This window comes from Mustela erminea, chromosome 1 (assembly GCF_009829155.1).
Source record: "Mustela erminea isolate mMusErm1 chromosome 1, mMusErm1.Pri, whole genome shotgun sequence".
Taxonomy (NCBI): domain Eukaryota; kingdom Metazoa; phylum Chordata; class Mammalia; order Carnivora; family Mustelidae; genus Mustela; species Mustela erminea.
Genome location: NC_045614.1, coordinates 145,837,807 through 145,858,470, shown reverse-complemented (window position 1 = coordinate 145,858,470; position 20,664 = coordinate 145,837,807). Strand labels below are relative to the sequence as shown.

General features: G+C 38.9%; 1 protein-coding gene across 1 annotated transcript in view; it reads left to right on the top strand.

The window, feature by feature from the left end:
- CPB1 (carboxypeptidase B1) overlaps positions 1 to 19,860 on the top strand; it is a 41,657-nt gene extending 21,797 nt beyond the window's left edge. The window contains exons 10-11 of the mRNA XM_032346209.1: positions 17,602 to 17,686; positions 19,484 to 19,860. Coding sequence (XP_032202100.1) covers positions 17,602 to 17,686; positions 19,484 to 19,671 — 273 coding nt within the window. The 3' untranslated portion in view covers positions 19,672 to 19,860. The remainder of the gene's footprint in view (positions 1 to 17,601; positions 17,687 to 19,483) is intronic.
- Positions 19,861 to 20,664: the final 804 nt, after the last annotated feature.

Below are 20,664 nucleotides of genomic sequence, written 5' to 3'. Positions count from 1 at the left end.
TTTTTTTAAACCAGAAGTTTTGAACCCTTTGCACAATATTTTTTTTCTAACTTATAAAACATCTGGCTGCCAGAAGTTGGGACCAGTGATCTAAAAGAATAAGTGTAAGATTTAAAGCATTTGAGTTATGCCAAAAAAAAAAAAAAGAAAGAAAGTGCTCCACTTAGACAATGACATAGATATTTGGCTTACCTAAATGCATAAATTTGAAGACTCAGTAACTTTAACAACTGGAAACTGTTGTTTTGTACTTTTAGTCCTTCAGAAACCAAATAAAACATGTAATGCTATAAATATTTTGTTAAGAGTAAAACAGAAAAATAACTTAGCCTCTTAGAAAATTGATAGCTAATAGTTGGCCAGGTCCTCCTCATTAAAAATGACAATAATAGGGGCACCTGGGTGGCTCACTGGGTTAAAAATGACAATAATAATAATAATGTTATTTTCATAAAGCTTCCCATTTTCCTTATCCAGAGCCAAAAAAAAAAAAGAAAAACATCATTAGTTGGAACCTTTAACTATTTCAGTTTTCCAGTTATGCTCCATCTGTTAAATGTTCCCAGTGGGTGCTCACAGTCCTGCTATCCCAGAGATGGGTGTGGTCAGCTCCTCATTTCAATCCCAGATTTCAGTCCCAGAGGAGAGAAGGTGGAGCTATGTTGTTTGCTTTATTCAAGTGAATATTTAAATTGTACCACATCAGAAAAGAAAAAGACAAAGCCATAATAACTAAGCACTAATGAGTTAATAAGTAAAATATTAAAACTAAAATTATAAACCATATTAAGTGTAACAATAATATATCCAGTTTTGCTTAATATAGCTAGTTTTAAACACAAATTCTAAAAGACAAATGCTTACAGAAAAGCAAAGTGTTCTCTGGAAATGAGCTGTTTCACAAAGTTTCAATACCTTTTCCTATTTAGGGAATAAGTTAATTCTAATTAACAAAGAAGTAGAATAAACAGAATTATATCACAATAAAATATTCATAATCTATTCTCAACAAAAGCACAAACCATAAAATAATCTTATCTTGGAAGTTTAATTATGTATTCACAAAACTAATAAATTCAAGAAGTATATGCTACTTCTTATACTTTCTAAGCATGATAAGAGAGGTGGCTAAACTATAAAATTTAATTGCACTTATATCACATTAATTGATTTTAAAGTTATTTTAATTTCTTTTTTTTTAAATTTTTTATTTTTTATAAACATATATTTTTATCCCCAGGGGTACAGGTCTGTGAATCACCAGGTTTACACACTTCACAGCACTCACCAAAGCACATACCCTCCCCAATGTCCATAATCCCACCCCCTTCTCCCAAACCCCCTCCCCCCAGTAACCCTCAGTTTGTTTTGTGAGATTAAGAGTCACTTATGGTTTGTCTCCCTCCCAATCCCATCTTGTTTCATTTATTCTTCTCCTACCCACTTAAGCCCCCATGTTGCATCACCACTTCCTCATATCAGGGAGATCATATGATAGTTGTCTTTCTCCGCTTGACTTATTTTGCTAAGCATGATGCGCTCTAGTTCCATCCATGTTGTCACAAATGGCAAGATTTCATTTCTTTTGATGGCTGCATAGTATTCCATTGTGTATATATACCACATCTTCTTGATCCATTCATCTGTTGATGGACATTTAGGTTCTATTGTGGACATTGCTGCTATAAACATTCGGGTGCACGTGCCCCTTTGGATCACTACGTTTGTATCTTTAGGGTAGATACCCAATAGTGCAATTGCTGGGTCATAGGGCAGTTCTATTTTCAACATTTTGAGGAACCTCCATGCTGTTTTCCAGAGTGGCTGCACCAGCTTGCATTCCCACCAACAGTGTAGGAGGGTTCCCCTTTCTCTGCATCCTCGCCAGCATCTGTCATTTCCTGACTTGTTTATTTTAGCCATTCTGACTGGTGTGAGGTGATATCTCATTCTGGTTTTGATTTGTATTTCCCTTATGCCAAGTGATATGGAGCACTTTTTCATGTGTCTGTTGGCCATCTGGATGTCTTCTTTGCAGAAATGTCTGTTCATGTCCTCTGCCCATTTCTTGATTGGATTATTTGTTCTTTGGGTGTTGAGTTTGCTAAGTTCTTTATAGATTCTGGACACTAGTCCTTTATCTGATATGTCATTTGCAAATATCTTCTCCCATTCTGTCGGTTGTCTTTTGATTTTGTTAACTGTTTCCTTTGATGTGCAAAAGCTTTTGATCTTGATGAAATCCCAATAGTTCATTTTTGCCCTTGCTTCCCTTGCCTTTGGCGTTGTTCCTAGGAAGATGTTGCTGTGGCTGAGGTCGAAGAGGTTGCTGCCTGTGTTCTCCTCAAGGATTTTGATGGATTCCTTTCACACATTGAGGTCCTTCATCCATTTTGAGTCTATTTTTGAGTGTGGTGTAAGGAAATGGTCCAATTTCATTTTTCTGCATGTGGCTGTCCAATTTCCCAGCACCATTTATTGAAGAGGCTGTCTTTTTTCCATTGGACATTCTTTCCTGCTTTGTCGAAGATTAGTTGACTGTAGAGTTGAGGGTCTATTTCTGGGCTCTCTATTCTGTTCCATTGATCTATGTGTCTGTTTTTGTGCCAGTACCATGCTGTCTTGATGATGACAGCTTTGTAATAGAGCTTGAAGTCCGGAATTGTGATGCCACCAACGTTGGCTTTCTTTTTCAATATCCCTTTGGCTATTCGAGGTCTTTTCTGGTTCCATATAAATTTTAGAATTATTTGTTCCATTTCTTTGAAAAAGATGGATGGTACTTTGATAGGAATTGCATTAAATGTGTAGATTGCTTTAGGTAGCATAGACATTTTCACAATATTTATTCTTACAATCCAGGAGCATGGAACATTTGTCCATTTCTTTGTGTCTTCCTCAATTTCTTTCATGAGTACTTTATAGTTTTCTGAGTATAGATTCTGTGCCTCTTTGGTTAGGTTTATTCCTAGGTATCTTATGGTTTGGGGTGCAATTGTAAATGGGATTGACTCCTTAATTTCTCTTTCTTCTGTCTTGCTGTTGATGTAGAGAAATGCAACTGATTTCTGTGCATTGATTTTATATCCTGACACTTCACTGAATTCCTGTATAAGTTCTAGCAGTTTTGGAGTGGAGTCTTTTGGGTTTTCCACATATAGTATCATATCATCTGCAAAGAGTGATGATTTGACTTCTTCTTTGCCGATTTGGATGCCTTTAATTTCCTTTTGTTGTCTGATTGCTGAGGCTAGGACCTCTAGTACTATGTTGAATAGCAGTGGTGATAATGGACATCCCTGCCGTGTTCCTGACCTTAGCGGAATAGCTTTCAGTTTTTCTCCATTGAGAATGATATTTGCGGTGGGTTTTTCATAGATGGCTTTGATGATATTGAGGTATGTGCCCTCTATCCCTACACTTTGAAGAGTTTTGATCAGGAAGGGATGCTGTACTTTGTCAAATGCTTTTTCAGCATCTATTGAGAGTATCATATGGTTCTTGTTCTTTCTTTTATTGATGTGTTGTGTCACATTGACTGATTTGGGGATGTTGAACCAACCTTGCAGCCCTGGAGTAAATCCCACTTGGTCGTGGTGAATAATCCTTTTAATGTACTATTGAATCCTATTGGCTAGTATTTTGTTGAGTATTTTCGCATCTGTGTTCATCAAGGATATTGGTCTATAGCTCTCTTTTTTGATGGGATCCTTGTCTGGTTTTGGGATCAAGGTGATGCTGGCCTCATAAAATGAGTTTGGAAGTTTTCCTTCCATTTCTATTTTTTGGAACCGTTTCAGGAGAATAGGAATTAGTTCTTCTTTAAATGTTTGGTAGAATTCCCCCGGGAAGCCGTCTGGCCATGGGCTTTTGTTTGTTTGGAGATTTTTAATGACTGTTTCAATCTCCTTACTGGTTATGGGTCTGTTCAGGCTTTCTATTTCTTCCTGGTTCAGTTGTGGTAGTTTATATGTTTCTAGGAATGCATCCATTTCTTCCAGATTGTCAAATTTATTGGCGTAGAGTTGCTCATAGTATGTTCTTATAATAGTTTGTATTTCTTTGGTGTTAGTTGTGATCTCTCCTCTTTCATTCATGATTTTATTTATTTGGGTCCTTTCTCTTTTCTTTTTGATAAGTCGGGCCAGGGATTTATCAATTTTATTAATTCTTTCAAAGAACCAGCTCCTAGTTTCGTTGATTTGTTCTATTGTTTTTTTGGTTTCTATTTCATTGATTTCTGCTCTGATCTTTATGATTTCTCTTCTCCTGCTGGGCTTAGGGTTTCTTTCTTGTTCTTTCTCCAGCTCCTTTAGGTGTAGGGTTAGGTTGTGTACCTGAGACCTTTCTTGTTTCTTGAGAAAGGCTTGTACCGCTATATATTTTCCTCTCAGGACTGCCTTTGTTGTGTCCCACAGATTTTGAACCATTGTATTTTCATTATCATTTGTTTCCATGATTTTTTTCAATTCTTCTTTAATTTCCCGGTTGACCCATTCATTCTTTAGAAGGATGCTGTTTAGTCTCCATGTATTTGGGTTCTTTCCAAACTTCCTTTTGTGGTTGAGTTCTAGCTTTAGAGCATTGTGGTCTGAAAATATGCAGGGAATGATCCCAATCTTTTGATACCGGTTGAGTCCTGATTTAGGACCGAGGATATGATCTATTCTGGAGAATGTTCCATGTGCACTAGAGAAGAATGTGTATTCTATTGCTTTGGGATGAAAAGTTCTGAATATATCTGTGATGTCCATCTGGTCTAGTGTGTCGTTTAAGGCCTTTATTTCCTTGCTGATCTTTTGCTTGGATGATCTGTCCATTTCAGTGAGGGGAGTGTTAAAGTCCCCTACTATTATTGTATTATTGTTTATGTGTTTCTTTGATTTTGTTATTAATTGGTTTATATAGTTGGCTGCTCCCACGTTGGGGGCATAGATATTTAAAATTGTTAAATCTTCTTGTTGGACAGACCCTTTGAGTATGATATAGTGTCCTTCCTCATCTCTTATTATAGTCTTTGGCTTAAAATCTAATTGATCTGATATAACGATTGCCACTCCTGCTTTCTTCTGATGTCCATTAGCATGGTAAATTCTTTTCCACCCCCTCACTTTAAATCTGGAGGTGTCTTCGAGCTTAAAATGAGTTTCTTGGAGGCAACATATAGATGGGTTTTGTTTTTTTATCCATTCTGATACCCTGTGTCTTTTGACAGGGGCATTTAGCCCATTAACATTCAGGGTAACTATTGAGAGATATGAATTTAGTGCCATTGTATTGCCTGTAAGGTGACTGTTACTGTATATGGTCTCTGTTCCTTTCTGATCTACCACTTGTAGGCTCTCTCTTTGCTTAGAGGACCCCTTTCAATATTTCCTGTAGAGCTGGTTTGGTGTTTGCAAATTCTTTCAGTTTTTGTTTGTCCTGGAAGCTTTTAATCTCTCCTTCTATTTTCAATGATAGCCTAGCTGGATATAGTATTCTTGGCTGCTGTTTTTCTCGTTTAGTGCTCTGAAAATATCATGCCAGCTCTTTCTGGCCTGCCAGGTCTCTGTGGATAAGTCAGCTGCCAATCTAATATTTTTACCATTGTATGTTACAGACTTCTTTTCCCGGGCTGCTTTCAGGATTTTCTCTTTGTCACTGAGACTTGTAAATTTTACTATTAGGTGACGCGGTGTGGGCCTATTCTTATTGATTTTGAGGGGCGTTCTCTGAACCTCCTGAATTTTGATGCTCGTTCCCTTTGCCATATTGGGGAAATTCTCCCTAATAATTCTCTCCAGTATACCTTCTGCTCCCCTCTCTCTTTCTTCTTCTTCTGGAATCCCAATTATTCTAATGTTGTTTCGTCTTATGGTGTCACTTATCTCTCGAATTCTCCCCTCGTGGTCCAGTAGCTGTTTGTCCCTCTTTTGCTCAGCTTCTTTATTCTCTGTCATTTGGTCTTCTATATCACTAATTCTTTCTTCTGCCTCATTTATCCTAGCAGTGAGAGCCTCCATTTTTGATTGCACCTCATTAATAGCTTTTTTTATTTCAATTTGGTTAGATTTTAGTTCTTTTATTTCTCCAGAAAGGGCTTTTATATCTCTCAAGAGGGTTTCTCTAATATCTTCCATGCCTTTTTCGAGCCCGGCTAGAACCTTGAGAATTGTCATTCTGAACTCTAGATCTGACATATTACCAATGTCTGTATTGATTAGGTCCCTAGCCTTCGGTACTGCCTCTTGTTCTTTTTTTTGTGTTGAATTTTTCCGTCTTGTCATTTTGTCCTGATAAGAGTATATGAAGGAGCAAGTAAAATACTAAAAGGGTGGCAACAACCCCAGGAAAAAATGCTTTAACCAAATTAGAAGAGTTCCAAAATCGTGAGGGGGGAGAAAGGGGATAAAAAGAGGTTCAAAAAGGAAGAAAGAAAAAAAAAAAGGAAAAAAAAAGAAAAAAGAAAAGAAAAGAATTTAAAAAAAAAGAAAACAAATAAGAAAAATATAAAAAAGAAAAAATATATATATTAGATAAACTAGTTAAAAAACGTTAAAAAAGAAAAAGGTAAAAGTTAAAAAAAAAATTTAACCAGAAGGCGAGAAAAAAAACAAAAAATGGAAAAAAAAAATTTTAAGTAACTGCAAGACTAAAAAAAATCACAGGGAAAAAGCCATGAGTTCCGTGCTTTGCTTTCTCCTCCTCTGGAATTCTGCTGCTCTCCTTGGTATTGAAACCGCACTCCTTGGTAGGTGAACTTGGTCTCGGCTGGATTTCTTGTTGATCTTCTGGGGGAGGGGCCTGTTGTAGTGACTCTCAAGTGTCTTTGCCCCGGGCGGAATTGCACCGCCCTTATCAGGGGCCGGAGTGAGTAATCCGTTCGGGTTTGCTTTCAGGAGCTTTTGTTCCCTGAGCGCTTTCTGTAGAGTTCTGGAGGACAGGAATACAAATGGCGGCCTCCTGGTCTCCCGCCCGGAGGAGCCGAGAGCCCAGGGCCCCACTCCTCAGTGCACCCTCAGAGAACAGCGCCCAGTTACTCCCGTCTGCCTGTCCTCCGGCCGCGCTCCGAGCTCACCGAGCCTGCGACCGGTTCAAGGTAACACCGAGCTGTGAGCTTACTGTCGGCTCTGTCTCTGTAGCCGGCTTTCCCGTTCCAATACCCGCAAGCTCTGCGACACTCAGACACTCCCGATCCTTCTGTGACCCTGCGGGACCTGAGGCCACGCTGACCCCGCGTGGGCTTCGCCCCGGTTTAGCCTCTGGAGCGATGTCCCTCAGCGGAACAGACTTTTAAAAGTCCTGATTTTGTGCACCGTTGCTCCGCCGCTTGCCGGGAGCCGGCCCCTCCCCCCGGGGTCTATCTTCCCGTCGCTTTGGATTCACTTCTCCGCCGGTCCTACCTTTCAGAAAGTGGTTGTTTTTCTGTTTCCAGAATTGCTGTTCTTCTTCTCTTCGATCTGCCGATGGATTTTCAGGTGTTTGCAATCTTTAGATAAGCTATCTAGCTGATCTCCAGCTAGCTGAAGTAGTCTCAGCCTGCTACTTCTCCGCCATCTTGACTCCTCCCCCTCCAAAGTTATTTTAATTTCTAATAATTTTTTTCTATGATTAATCTTTTGCCTAGCATCTTAGAAGAAATATTTAAATGAATGTTAATTTGATTAGTAAATTCATTGGGAATCTGAATTTAGTTCAGCACCCCCAAAGCAACTTAAATCTTTTGAAAAACTAGAGATCCTTTCAATCTTTTTCTTATTTTGCATAATTCCAATTCACTTACTTCCTAAGCACATATGGCAGAACTCATAACTGTAGTGTTAATGAGTATAAATATATGTGTATGTGTATATATATATATTATATGTATATAATATATATATATAGCCAAATGAGAATCTGAATCTCTCATAAGGAAAAATATTGGCTTTTTCATGGTTTTTATTTGCAATGAGAATATTAAGAAAAAAGGTAAAAGTCTTGATCTAGGCATGATAAATGTTCCATCCAAATCTAATGCTTCTATATGAATTTTCAGCTAAAAAAATGTGACCCTGCTGTAGAAAACTAAAAGTAGGAAAAGATTTATAAGATGCCTTCTTGGCACATCACATTATGGATAACTTAGAATTTCTTAAGGTATTGTCTTACCTAGAATTCAGTGTATAGATATAGATATGATTCTTATTTATCTTTACACTTACAAAATTTGTAAGATTATATCTGTAGCAAAAAAAAAAAAAATGCTTCAAGGAGACTATGACTCCCAACAAAAGGAAATAATTCTTTACTTCTAGTAACATTCTCAGCCCAAATTTAGGATATACACAGAAATCTCTGATATCTGAATCATGATAAAAATGTATGTGGCTTCATTTCTGAAAGATCTTATATGTAGATTGCCTGATTATTCACATCATGAGACAACCTTCAGAGGGAAGAAAGGCAGAGATGAGAATGCAAAAGACCAATGAGGTAAAAGAATAGAAGTGACAGCATGAATTACAAAGAAAGCTACCGGGCGCCTGGGTGGCTCAGTGGGTTAAGCCACTGCCTTCGGCTCAGGTCATGATCTCGGGGTCCTGGGATCGAGTCCCACATTGGGCTCTCTGCTCAGCAGGGAGCCTGCTTCCCTCTCTCTCTCTCTCTCTCTGCCTGCCTCTCCATCTACTTGTGATTTCTCTCTGTCAAATAAATAAATAAAATCTTTAAAAAAAAAAAAAAAAAGCAAGCTACCAAAAATATCTTTACAGCAGATCAGTAAAAAGAATGAGAGATCATAAAAATACCTTACATATATAATGCTTTTCAGTTTGCTAACTGCTTTTACACATACTATATTATTTAAAGAAAAAATACAAAGTATACTCTGAGTTTCCAATGGCTTCATACACCTTCCAGTTCCTCAGTGTTAACTTCTTCAATAGGAAGCTATCACTATCTTTAAAGGAAGCTTTAAGATCCACGAGAATAATATACTTTACATTTTCAAAATTCTGAAGGATAATGAAATATTGAATTGTATGACCTCTTTATTGTGAGAGTAGTTCTCTTTTTATTAAGAAGACTTAACTGAAAATGTTCCCAAACTTATCCATATCTTTGCATTTATTGAGCATAGAAGAAGCTCCAAATCTTTGGTCTGCCTACCCACCCCAAAAAGGCACATGTGTCACTGTTACTTATTATTACTATTTATCATAATACCATTTCTAAGTCCAAAAGCAGGAATGTAAAATAATAACTGGTCAACCAAGTATCTTGACCCATTCCCCAGACTGACCAAACTGGAAGTTGATATGCACTCCACAAAGGTGCTGATCCAGGGCATACAGCTGACACCACATTTCTTCATTAAAAGCACAGAACTTTACAGCTGGAAATCTTTGAATTTCTCTGGTTCTGCTTTCTCATTTTCCAGCTGAAGCAATGAAGGCTTGGCAAAGCCAATACAGTAAAATAGGCATCCTTGGGCCTAGACTTTTTGGATCCTGAGGAATTTCCTAGACTGACCCAATTTCCAAAGATACCCACACATATTTGTATGGCCATGGGTACCCCATGTAGCTGTTTTACAGAACATCCATCAAATAGTCTTTCATCCCACAAATACCTTATTACCTCTGTCCCTGGACATTGCTAAGGATTTGCAGTGGTCAGCTGGGACACCTAAATTCCCAGGACCCAGTCTTTATGATTTTGGTCCTATGCTTTCAAGGCCATATATTCACTAACCAGGAGAAAAATGACAATCGTTCTGAAAAATTATTAAACTTGACCAAAATATAAGAATCCACTTCTAAACTCTAACACCTTCCAGTACAGTGGCACCTCCCTCTTAATTAAAATGTGAGTTAATGAGCCACCAAGATAGAAATCTACTGTTCCACCCAAGTACTGAGCATAAAGCAAGACTATGATTAGAGATAAACATAAAAATCAGAGAGAACAAATGTTGTGATTAGAAGGTGGATAATTGCAGGGCCATGTGCACACCCTATCACAGCTGTCCCCTTGGCCCTGCCTAATAACAATAAGTCCATAACCCCTCCGTCAAGCAAGCTACCAGAACCTAAGGAAGACAGGACCTGAGGCACAAAATATCCACATCTGTTATCTTCTCAGAATTTTTAAATTTCACTTATAATATTAAAAAAAATCAAATGACAACTGCAGAATTTATTTAATTAGAGAAACTGTTGTTGATTTATCACTATACATTTTAAAAGACTTCTTGGCTTATTAAGATATTCCTACAGAGGCCTGGTCCGAACAGAGTTCATCAGACAACTATCAGAAATTTCACTGAGTACCTATTAAGTATTCAGCATAAAACATGGTTTTTGCTATTAAGAATGTAGGATCTTACTGAAATTGTAAGACTCATATATCAAAAACCATACAAGAGACGTACAAAATTTGGAGTTTCAAACTAAGCACGGTAATAGGAATTTAGGGCAGGAAAATGGTAATATGTAATGAGGCTGGTCAGTGAAGGTTATGGAGAGGAGAAAAACCCCATTTATTCTGGGCCTTGAAGGATGGGCAGGATTTGGGCAACAAAGGACAGAAGAGTGCATTTTAGGCAGAGAAAAGAGCCAACAAATGGCCAGCAATACGTTTGAAAAATGGGGAGAGAAGAAAGATCAACCTGTTTCCAGTGTTCTTGTGAAGGAAGAGGAAAGTGAGATAATGACATTACCCAGGAGACTTAAATGTCGTAATGAGTCCTGTGTCTACAGGCCCTAGAGCCAGTAACTTGGTCAATAGGATTGCCGAGTCAAATACAGGGCTCCCAGTTAGATGGGAATTTCAGATAAACAATATAATAATAGTGTAAGTATTGTCCAAATATTACAGATTTATACTGAAAAAGTATTCACTGTCGATCTGAAATTTACATTAACTGGGTATGCTGTATTTTTGACAAAGATTGGCAACCCTGCTAGTAGAGGGATATTTTAGCAGCACTGAGCTAGCAGCAGTATTTATTTTTTTTTTTTAAGATTTTATTTATTTATCAGAGAGAGAGGGTGAGAGAGCAAGCACAGGCAGACAGAATGGCAGGCAGAGGCAGAGGGAGAAGCAGGCTCCCTGTCGAGCAAGGAGCCCGATGCAGGACTCGATCCCAGGACGCTGGGATCATGACCTGAGCCGAAGGCAGCTGCTTAACCAACTGAGCCACCCAGGCGTCCCCTAGCAGCAGTATTTAAGAGACACTTGTACTATCATCAGCAAAAAAGACAGGCATTCAGAGCACCTTCAAAACAAGTTGTCTTTCTTTTTAATTCTTTCTCCAAAATACATTCATGTTTACCAGAATTATGTCTTTTATCTGATTTCTTTCAAGCTAATTCTGTCCCCTCCCCTACCTCCTAGGAGATATTTGGCAATGTTGGGGAGACATTTTTGGTGGTTGTAACTGTGGGAGTACTATAGGCATCTAGTGGGTAGAAGCCAGAGGATGCTGATAAACATTCTACAATGCACAGGACAGCCCCCACAACAAAGAATTCTCCAGCACACATGTCAGGAACGCCGAGGTTGAGAAACCCTGCTTTATGCTAAGATAAGAACAGAGTCACATTCCTGGCTAAAGTCCCCTGGCTTTCACCCTCCTCGCAAACAGCTTACAGTGTTCTGCAAATCTGAGGTGCCAGAGACCCAGTACATTCCCATTATACAACATGTACTTTTTAATATTTATTTGGAAGAAGTACCACTTACAGTGGTCGGTGCTCACCTACACAGCTCACCTACACACACACACACACACACACAAACATGCTCTAGACTTTGCAACTTCAGCTGACTCACGTTTCACATTTTCCTTGAATTTTAAAGAGCTTAAAAATATGCAGGCAGATCAGCCAAAGAAAAAAATTGCTTTACATCAGTGAAAGCATTCCCACACCCGCCAGGGGCTCTGCCAAGATGGGCAGGCCCTGCTCTCCCAAGCCAAACCTTTCGCTAACTCCTTGCCTTTCTCTAATCTCAGGCTTTGCAACCAGAGCCTGCGCTTGTTTACCCTCCTGTTTTTCTCAGAAACATATTTGTTTTTTCAAATCCCGAAGGCTTTCTCCTCAGCGCTTCCTTGTAGGCCTTGCGGGTTTCTCCTCTAGCATCAAAATTATAAAAGTTAAATTCCTCATTGGTCCCTTGGTATACGTTACCCATTATCATAGGACAGAAGGAAGGAAACCGCAGTTAAAGATTATTTTGATGCTTTCATCTTCACATGTATTCGCCCAGAGGAATAATTAAACTCAGAACTTCAAGTTAGAAACAAAGTTCTGGGGAAAATTTCCTTCAAACTGGTTTATACCCATAGTCAGTTTGGAACTTTTGTTTTCTTGTACTGTAATAACGGACCAGTGGAAGATTAGAAGAGGCAGCCCCCACCTCCCATGACACTGGCTTGCAATGAGGCCCATGAGCACAGCCATGAGACAGGGGCTTCCTGATCACATGTTACCTGGGAAGGCAGGTCAGTGGAAAAGAACACCTTCGCCTTATTCATCTTACCAGCCTCCTGGAGCTCAGAGCCTGGGAAACATTACACTAGTTGGTCTTTTGTCTCTTGGGCTTTGAGTTAGATGTGACATTTTAGACTCTCTCTGTCTTTTGCTCTATGACCAAGGCCTCTTTTTAAGAAAACAGGTGACAAAAGAGAACATGCATAAGACATGGTAGGAAACTCATATCTAAGGATTAATAAAGGCTGGCCATGTTTGGCCTTGACTGAAAGCAAAGTTTTCTCTGAGGCTGATTTATATTTAGCTTCCTTCTGTTCTTTACAATTGGTAAAACCAGCTCCAGCAACACTTCTTTTGAAGTATTCCAAGGCCACAAGGAGAAGTGAAAAAGAGCACAGAATTTAAAGCAAGAAGAACCTAGCTCAAGTCAGCCACTTATGGGGCTGCATGCCCTTGGGAAAGTTCTTTTATCCTCTCTGAGTTTCAGTTCTTTTATCCGTAAAATGGGGATAAAAATATCTAGCTCTTATCAAGAGCTCTTTGTAAAGTCTAAGGTTTTATGTAAATGTTAGTTCTTATTTTGAACCCATTGAGCAAGGATGTAAGATGTCCCTCAAATGACAGGTTGGAAAGAAAGTGTCTTTAATTGGAGTTTCAAGATGTGGATCACACTTTCTGATGTGCTATTGCTTCTGCGGATCTTTCGTCAGCTGTCTTAGTCCCTTTTTACAGAAATGCACAAGGGAAAGGAGTTACCACTCTAACGTTTTAGCAAATACAGGAATTATCTCTCTTTTACCATTCCTGGCTGGGGTCAGTCACCCAGCTTGGTTGGAACATTCCCACTGAGCATGCTGCCCCACGTGGCATTCCATTCTGCAAGAAAATTCTATGCTGATGAAATGTGGACAGATAGTGTTAGAAAGATAAATGAGTAACATTTGTGAAAGTATTTGAACTCTTCAAAAGAAAAGACCCACACTGATTCCAGAGATTTTTGTTAAGATCATTGGAATTTAAAATATATTTTGGTCAATTAATGTCTGTTCTGATTTTTTTTTTTTTTTTTTTTGTCTCTTGGCCCCAGAGGGGCAGAGAGAAAGGGTCCACAGACTTCGTTTTTTTAAAAAATTAATGGAAATAAGCAAAATGCATAGCAGAAGTTTTTGTGTAAATGTGGCAACCCATCAACCATCACTACATGGTACTATGCCCTCCCCACAAACATCCCCTATCTCCACTCACATTATGTCACAGCCTTTACAGGGCCCGATGTCCTGCACACACACACACCCAAACCGGGCTCATCTGTAATGCCCCAGCCCTAGGATAAGACTCAATCACCCAACCATGTGCTAGATGCTATACAGTCTGTTGAGAATATAAAATAAATAGCCAAGAACCCCTTCCCATAAGGAGCTTACCTGGGAGGTGATGCAAAACAGATGCAAAAACAACTCATTATACAACACAGTGACAGGAACTCTGATAGTGGTATTAGCCTTCAAAAAGGAGGGGGAATCGTTGCTCCCTAAGAGATTCAGGGGCAGCTTCACTAACAAGATGACACTAAAGCTGAATGTGGACAAACAACAGTAGTTCTCCAAGTGAACAAAGATGAGAAGAGGATTCCAACAAAGGGAGAAGGATATCCAAAGTGAGGAGGTAAGGAGAGTCAGGAAGAGGTGTATGGGGAAGAAGTTCAGGGAAACCTAGCTCCAAAGGAACACGGAGTGCACAGCAAGTGACGCAGACTGAAAGAGAAAGAAGGGGCTACCTCACACCCTTTAGGCTAAGGAAGGAAGTTGGGACTTCAAGAGAAGGTGAGAAAGCCACTGAAAGATGTGGTGATGAAATGACACTCAGAAGATGAGTGATGAGGTAGACATCAAGAGGACAGAGCAACTGAGAACAAGGAAAGCAAAGGCAGACACAAACTAAATGTTCCTGCAATGTGCACCATGACAGCAACATGTTAACATCCTTTTTAAACTGATATCAATCTTAAATATTTTGGTCAGCACCAAAGGCAGAACAACTTCTTCAGAAGATGCCTAAGGAAGTCTTAGAAAACACGTAATTCTCACTTTGAGGAAAGGCAAACTGAACATTTTTGTGTGGTCCTAACAGTAGTTATGACTAAAATGATAAATTGGTAAGTCAAATGAGGTAACAGATCACAAGTAGACCCCTTCAGTTTTGTCAGATAACGCATATATTACATCATATCAATAAACATATTAAGAGACTTGAAGTTTTTGAAGTTGAAACTTGAAGTTAATGGATAACTTCAATGATCTTCTTATTTTAAGTCTTCTCTAGTCTTCGTTACTTCATATTTAGAACTAATCCAGAATCACACTACTTTTTTCTCAGCTTTATTGAGCTATAATTGACTTATAACACTGTGTGAGTTTAAGAGGTACAATGTGATGATTTGATGCACATAGATAAAGGGAAATGTTCACCACATTAGTAACATGTCCTTTATCTCACATAACTATCATTTTGTTGTTGTTGCTATTTTGTTGTTTTGTAATGGTGACAACATTAAAGCTCTACTCTCAAAGCAACCTTTAAGTATATAGTACAGTACTGCTAATCATAGTCATAACGCTTTACCTTAGGTCCCCAGAACTTAATAGAATTGTATTTCTAACTAGAAGTAATAATTCAAGACTTAAATGGGGAGGGGGGAAACCAGAACAGAGGAAAAGCCTCAGAATGGTAACTAGCAAAGGAATCAGAGTTCTTTAGAATTAGAGGTTCTGCCTTACAGAAAAATAACTACAGGTGTCCTCAGATGAATGGCAAGTTAAATAAATTGTAGAACAGTAGAAAACGTACTATTTACTTACCAAAAATATTAGCACCTCACCACATTTCACATTTCCACATGATGATTTTATATCTATTCTGAGCACTGTGCAACTGTTAATTATTCTCATTTCAATCTGCAATAGGCCCTATACTAAAGGGTAAAGAAAGACTTAGCTCTAGTGTGTTAGTTAGAACAAGATTAAACAACAGGAACTATACATTTAGATCACAATAGTAAAGATCCTATGCAGTAATAGAAAGCATGTATTAGTTTACCAGATTGGAAAAAAGGGAAGTAAAACCCTAAAATTTTCAAGTTAGTGTTTCACAGCTCTGAGAATAAATTAGTTGCAAGAAACAGATTATACCACTTCAGCGGACCAGACCAGAAAATCATGAATTATGTTTTATAATTCTTTTTAAATTTTCTAATTTATCACTCAGTTGGTGCAGCACTAACAATTAGGGAGGTGGAACTCTGAAATTTTATAGACATGCCCTTGTCAATCTGACATAGGACACTACTAAACTGGTTTTCATATTATAACAAGGACTAAGGGAAGCTGCTACTTTGTAAAACAAGGAGTATTTTGATTTCATCACCAATCTCACTGCTTTCCAAGCATATGTACAAGACATAATTATGATGCCAAAATATGAAATATAGCTAGTTTCATAACCAGAATGAATTATGGCTAATTCTCCTGTAGTAAACAATCAGATTTTCAAATCTGTATTCCCAAGACAGCCAAGTCAGGCCTTACTTTTTGAGTGATTTCATTTAAATATGCAATATGTCAGTGGATGCTGGGAAGTTTACAGCATAGGGAGGCTGGGGCCACAGAGCCCTTGCCCTTGAAGAGTTGGGGGGCATTGAGGCAAAAAAGCAATGGGTCTTTTGAGAAAATGAAGCCACTTCTTTAAAAAAAATATATATATACTCATAAGCTAATACTTGCTGCTTTTTTTTTTAAATTCTGGAATTCAAATGTTCTTCATTTTGAAAAGAGTAAATGTTGTCTAATTCTTCAGTCTAAAAATCTTCCAAGATGGAACCACCCTGATTCCTGGAACTGCCAATTCCTAAGTATTTCTATGTTGGCAGTGAACACTGTATTAAGTATCCCATCATTCATATGTGTAATTTTTAATGCTCTTGCCCCAGCTCATATAATTCTATCCTGTCCTGGCTTTATAATTTGCCACATTTCCAGGTAGTTTATGTTTTGTTTTGTTGGGGTTTACTTTGTATGCGTTTGATTTTTGTTTACCTGTATTAGGTAGACAACCTCTTTGTACAAACACAAAGACCTTCTTGTCTCCTGCTTTTCTCTTACAAGCTCCAGAGACAATATAGATTTGCCAAACTAATCCTTACACATAAACTAATTCTTAATAAACACTGACATTTTACTAAATCAATGAATGTGATATCTGGGACAATTACAGATTGCTATAGTCTCATTTCTCTAGCCTAAACTAAGGTTTAAAAAAAAAAAAATGTTTAACAAGCCTAAGGAAGAATACCTGGGAAAAAAAGACACACTAAGTTCTATGTAAATAAAAAAGAAAAGAAAGTCGGGGCACCCGGGTGGCTCAGTGGGTTAAAGCCTCTGCCTTCAGCTCAGGTCATAATGCCAGGGTTCTGGGATCCAGCCCCCGCCCCCCACTCCCCCCCCCCCCCCCCCGCACTGGGCTCTTGGCTCAGCAGGGAGCCTGCTTCCCTTCCTCTCTCTCTGCCTGCCTCTCTGCCTGCTTGGGATGTCTGTCAAATAAATAAATAAAATCTTAAAAAAAAAAAAAAAGAAAGAAAGTAAAAGACTGTCCTCTGACTAAAACAGAAGTTACTGCTAGGACCCATACTTTACTGCAACAATTATTTACAATGAATTTAAAGACCTAATGCTCAAATAAGAGGGTAATATGCTAATGATCTTCAGAGTTCCAACAAATAGTTCCTGGACAACCACCAAGTGGTAAGCCTTGACCAGGGCCCTGAAGACATGGAGATAAAAGACAGAAAAAGTCACTGAAAACTCAGAGGCCAGTAAATGGTATTGCCACAATATGACACACATTCAGAGGGAAGCTCAGAGTGAGTGCCTGGAGAGGGCATTAGGGAAGACATATTTTCACAAGAATTACTTGGATCATATAATCAGGTTAGCAAGAAAAATTGGATGGACACTGAGCAGGAGTAAAACTAACTCAAATTGTGTCTTATACCTCTTCAATGTCTTAAAAATAATGTACAGTTGTTTGTCTGTTTGTCCGTGTGTGCTTTTATTTATTTACTCACGAACTGTTGCTGGTTCTTTTGCAGAATGCCCTGGCTAAAGCCACCATAAAAGAACTTGCCACCCTGCATGGCACCAAGTACACATATGGCCCAGGAGCTACAACAATCTGTGAGTCTTGGCTTCAGAACTGTGCAAAGAGACCACATGCCTAAAAAGGCAACAAATGGTTCCCAGACCCTTTCCTTTCAGATCATTTAAAGCATGTGGCTTTTGCCACATGAATTTTTGCCACAGTGAATTTTTTATATATGTCATCAGTTTTCTGTTCAGAAAAAGTATCCCCTCCAAACCAAGAAAACACTTACGCCTGGTAAATATCCATTGAGCAGCCACTGCTATGTTCCAGGTCCTCAGTAGGTGCTAGGAAAGAAAGGAAAGGAGGATGGAGGGAAGGCAAGAGAAAAGGAGAAAGGGACGTTGGGGAACTAGTACAGTCTTCACAAAGGGCAGAGGAAAACTAAATATAGGGTGCTGGATGTTATGACAAAAGATGCACAAGAAAAGAACATACTCCAGCACCAACACAGCCCATCCCACAGCATCAGGGATGGCTGCCCAGGATAATGACATAGCCGCTTTACCTGGAAGGACAATCGCGGAAGAAAGTATAAGAAGGAGTGTTTTCCTAACTAAACAGATTGCAGACGCAAGCAAGGGCTGATTCAGGCTCAAGCCACTTTCTGTGGTAGATGTCAGCCAGTGTGCTGGAGCAAGTGGCAAGAGAGTTAGATAGGGGCTAGACCCCAGATTTCACTTAGATGCTGCGGAGTTTAAATTTCACTGGGAAGGCACATCCTGCAGGCCCCATTTTAAATTCCTACTTATATTTTCCTTTGCCTTTGCATGATTTCTTTTTGCCCCAGATCTGAAAGGACTAGAAATACAAGGGAAAAGACCCAGTCCTGTCATCACAGGGCCCTCCATGCAGCTGGAGAGGCTCCAGTCCTGAGTTCTGTTTTGTTTTGTTTTATGTAAAATACAGTTTTCTATAGTCTTATCCTTTTTTAACCTGCTCTGAGTCATACGGGGTACAGTGTTTTCCAAAGGGGGTTCTAACAGAAGTAGCCCATCTATTCATATACTGTGAACTTCTTATATGTTTTATGCAGAGTAGTTCAGTGAGGGTTCTTTTCTCATACTGTAAACCCTTGAAGGGCATTAAGTCACATCTTTCCTTTATTCTGGCATCTCCAGAGGAGAGCCCATGGCCTACTGCTCAGTGAGGGCTGTACGGCTGTTGGCTGAACAAAGAGATGAAAGAATGAATTAATGAATGAACAAACAAATGACCTAGTGACTGAAGAGATACAAAATCTACAAGGCAGTGACTTGGTAACTGCTACCAAATGAAGAACTGAACAAATGCCTAACCTCGGCCAGACCATCTGCTAGGCCCTGAGGAAACACAAACAAAGGCCCAGCCTTGCCCTCAAGATGCTCTGATTTCATCAGTCAGCAGTGTTTCCTTGGGGTTTGGAGCTCTCTCCTATCATCAGCCATCATGTGGCTCTCCATATTTTCCTAGGAAACAAACATTCTTTCCTAAGAAATTATCTCTATTTTGTAAACAAATTACATATGATATAGTTTACCACAGCATACAAGCACAGTGAGCAGTTTATATTTTATTATAAATTACATACTTCCTGGGTATGAAATACATCATTCCCACTAATGAGGCTTAGAGGTTAAGATTGGACTGATTTTTTAAAACAGCCCCCGTATCTTTTATAATCCAGTTTTCCAGAAAATTGGCCTACCTATAATATTTTGCCCAGTGAAACAGTTGTAACTATAAAAGAAAGCTGGTTTTCTTCTTCTTTTTTTTTTTTTTTTTAAGTTTCCTTCCTGGATTTAAAGTTTTGGGGGGTTTGTTTGTTTTTTTCTGCTCTTTGCATATTTCAGATCCTGCTGCTGGGGGCTCTGATGACTGGGCTTATGACCAAGGTATCAAATATTCCTTTACCTTTGAACTCCGGGACAAAGGCAGATACGGCTTTGCCCTCCCTGAATCCCAGATTCGGCCAACCTGTGAGGAGACGATGCTGGCCATCAAGTATCTTGCCAGATATGTCCTGGGACATCTGTACTAGCAGAGAATGCTGACAGCCTTATCTCAAAGTGCTCACTCTTTGTCTCTTTCCTATCCTGAATTCTTATTTTTGTCTGCCTGGATATTTTCTAGATCCCAATCTTTCTTTTAAGCCTCTAGTCTATTAAACTACTCGGATCTTTTAATACTGATCATAATAAAAAAGGATTCATTATAATTAGAAACCTGACAGACTGTCTACTTCTTTGGGGGAAAAAAATGATGTGAACCAGTGACTAAGCAAACCATCCACAGGTAATGATGCGGATCAACTATATAGGAGTTAAAGTCCTCAGGGTATTTGCCAACACTGGCAGAGTCTAGAGATGTACGGTTATAATGGGGGCTTATGAGGAAGAAGATATATACAGGGAAATTCAGGGGGAAAGACCGCATCTTCCCATCTTGCTTTAGCTCTCTTCTCAGCTCATTTATTTTATGAACTGTCGACTACACGTCAAACACTTTGTTAAGCAATGAGAGACAGAACAATGAAAAAGAAAGACCATTCTTGCCTTCAATGAACATTTGGGAAGACAGACATGAAATAAATAATTAGATATTTCACAAATTATTTAGTAATTCTTGATTTAATTTACATTAAGCAAGTAAGTGCTAGACAAATTACGTAAAAAGAACATATACTCAGTCTACCTCCCTGATGTGGAAGAGAAGGCTCTCTCAGAGAATGCTGGAACCTGAAGAAAGAATCACAATGATCTGGATGAAGAGAGTGCCCCTTCCAAGCCCTGTGAAGATGCAGAAACCTTAGGAAGAAAGCCAGAGGGAAGAAGGGCATGTACTGGGGCTGAGGAGGGAAGGAGGGATTATTAAATAGAGCTTAGAGCTTAAGGGTTTGGAACATTGGTCTAAGAATAATGGGAAGCCAGGGAAAACATTCAGTTGCAAATGACATGATCAGAGTTTTTAAAACGTCAACCAGCTAAGGTGGAAAGCAGACTGAAGTAAAACAAGAGGGTGTCAGAAGGGTGTT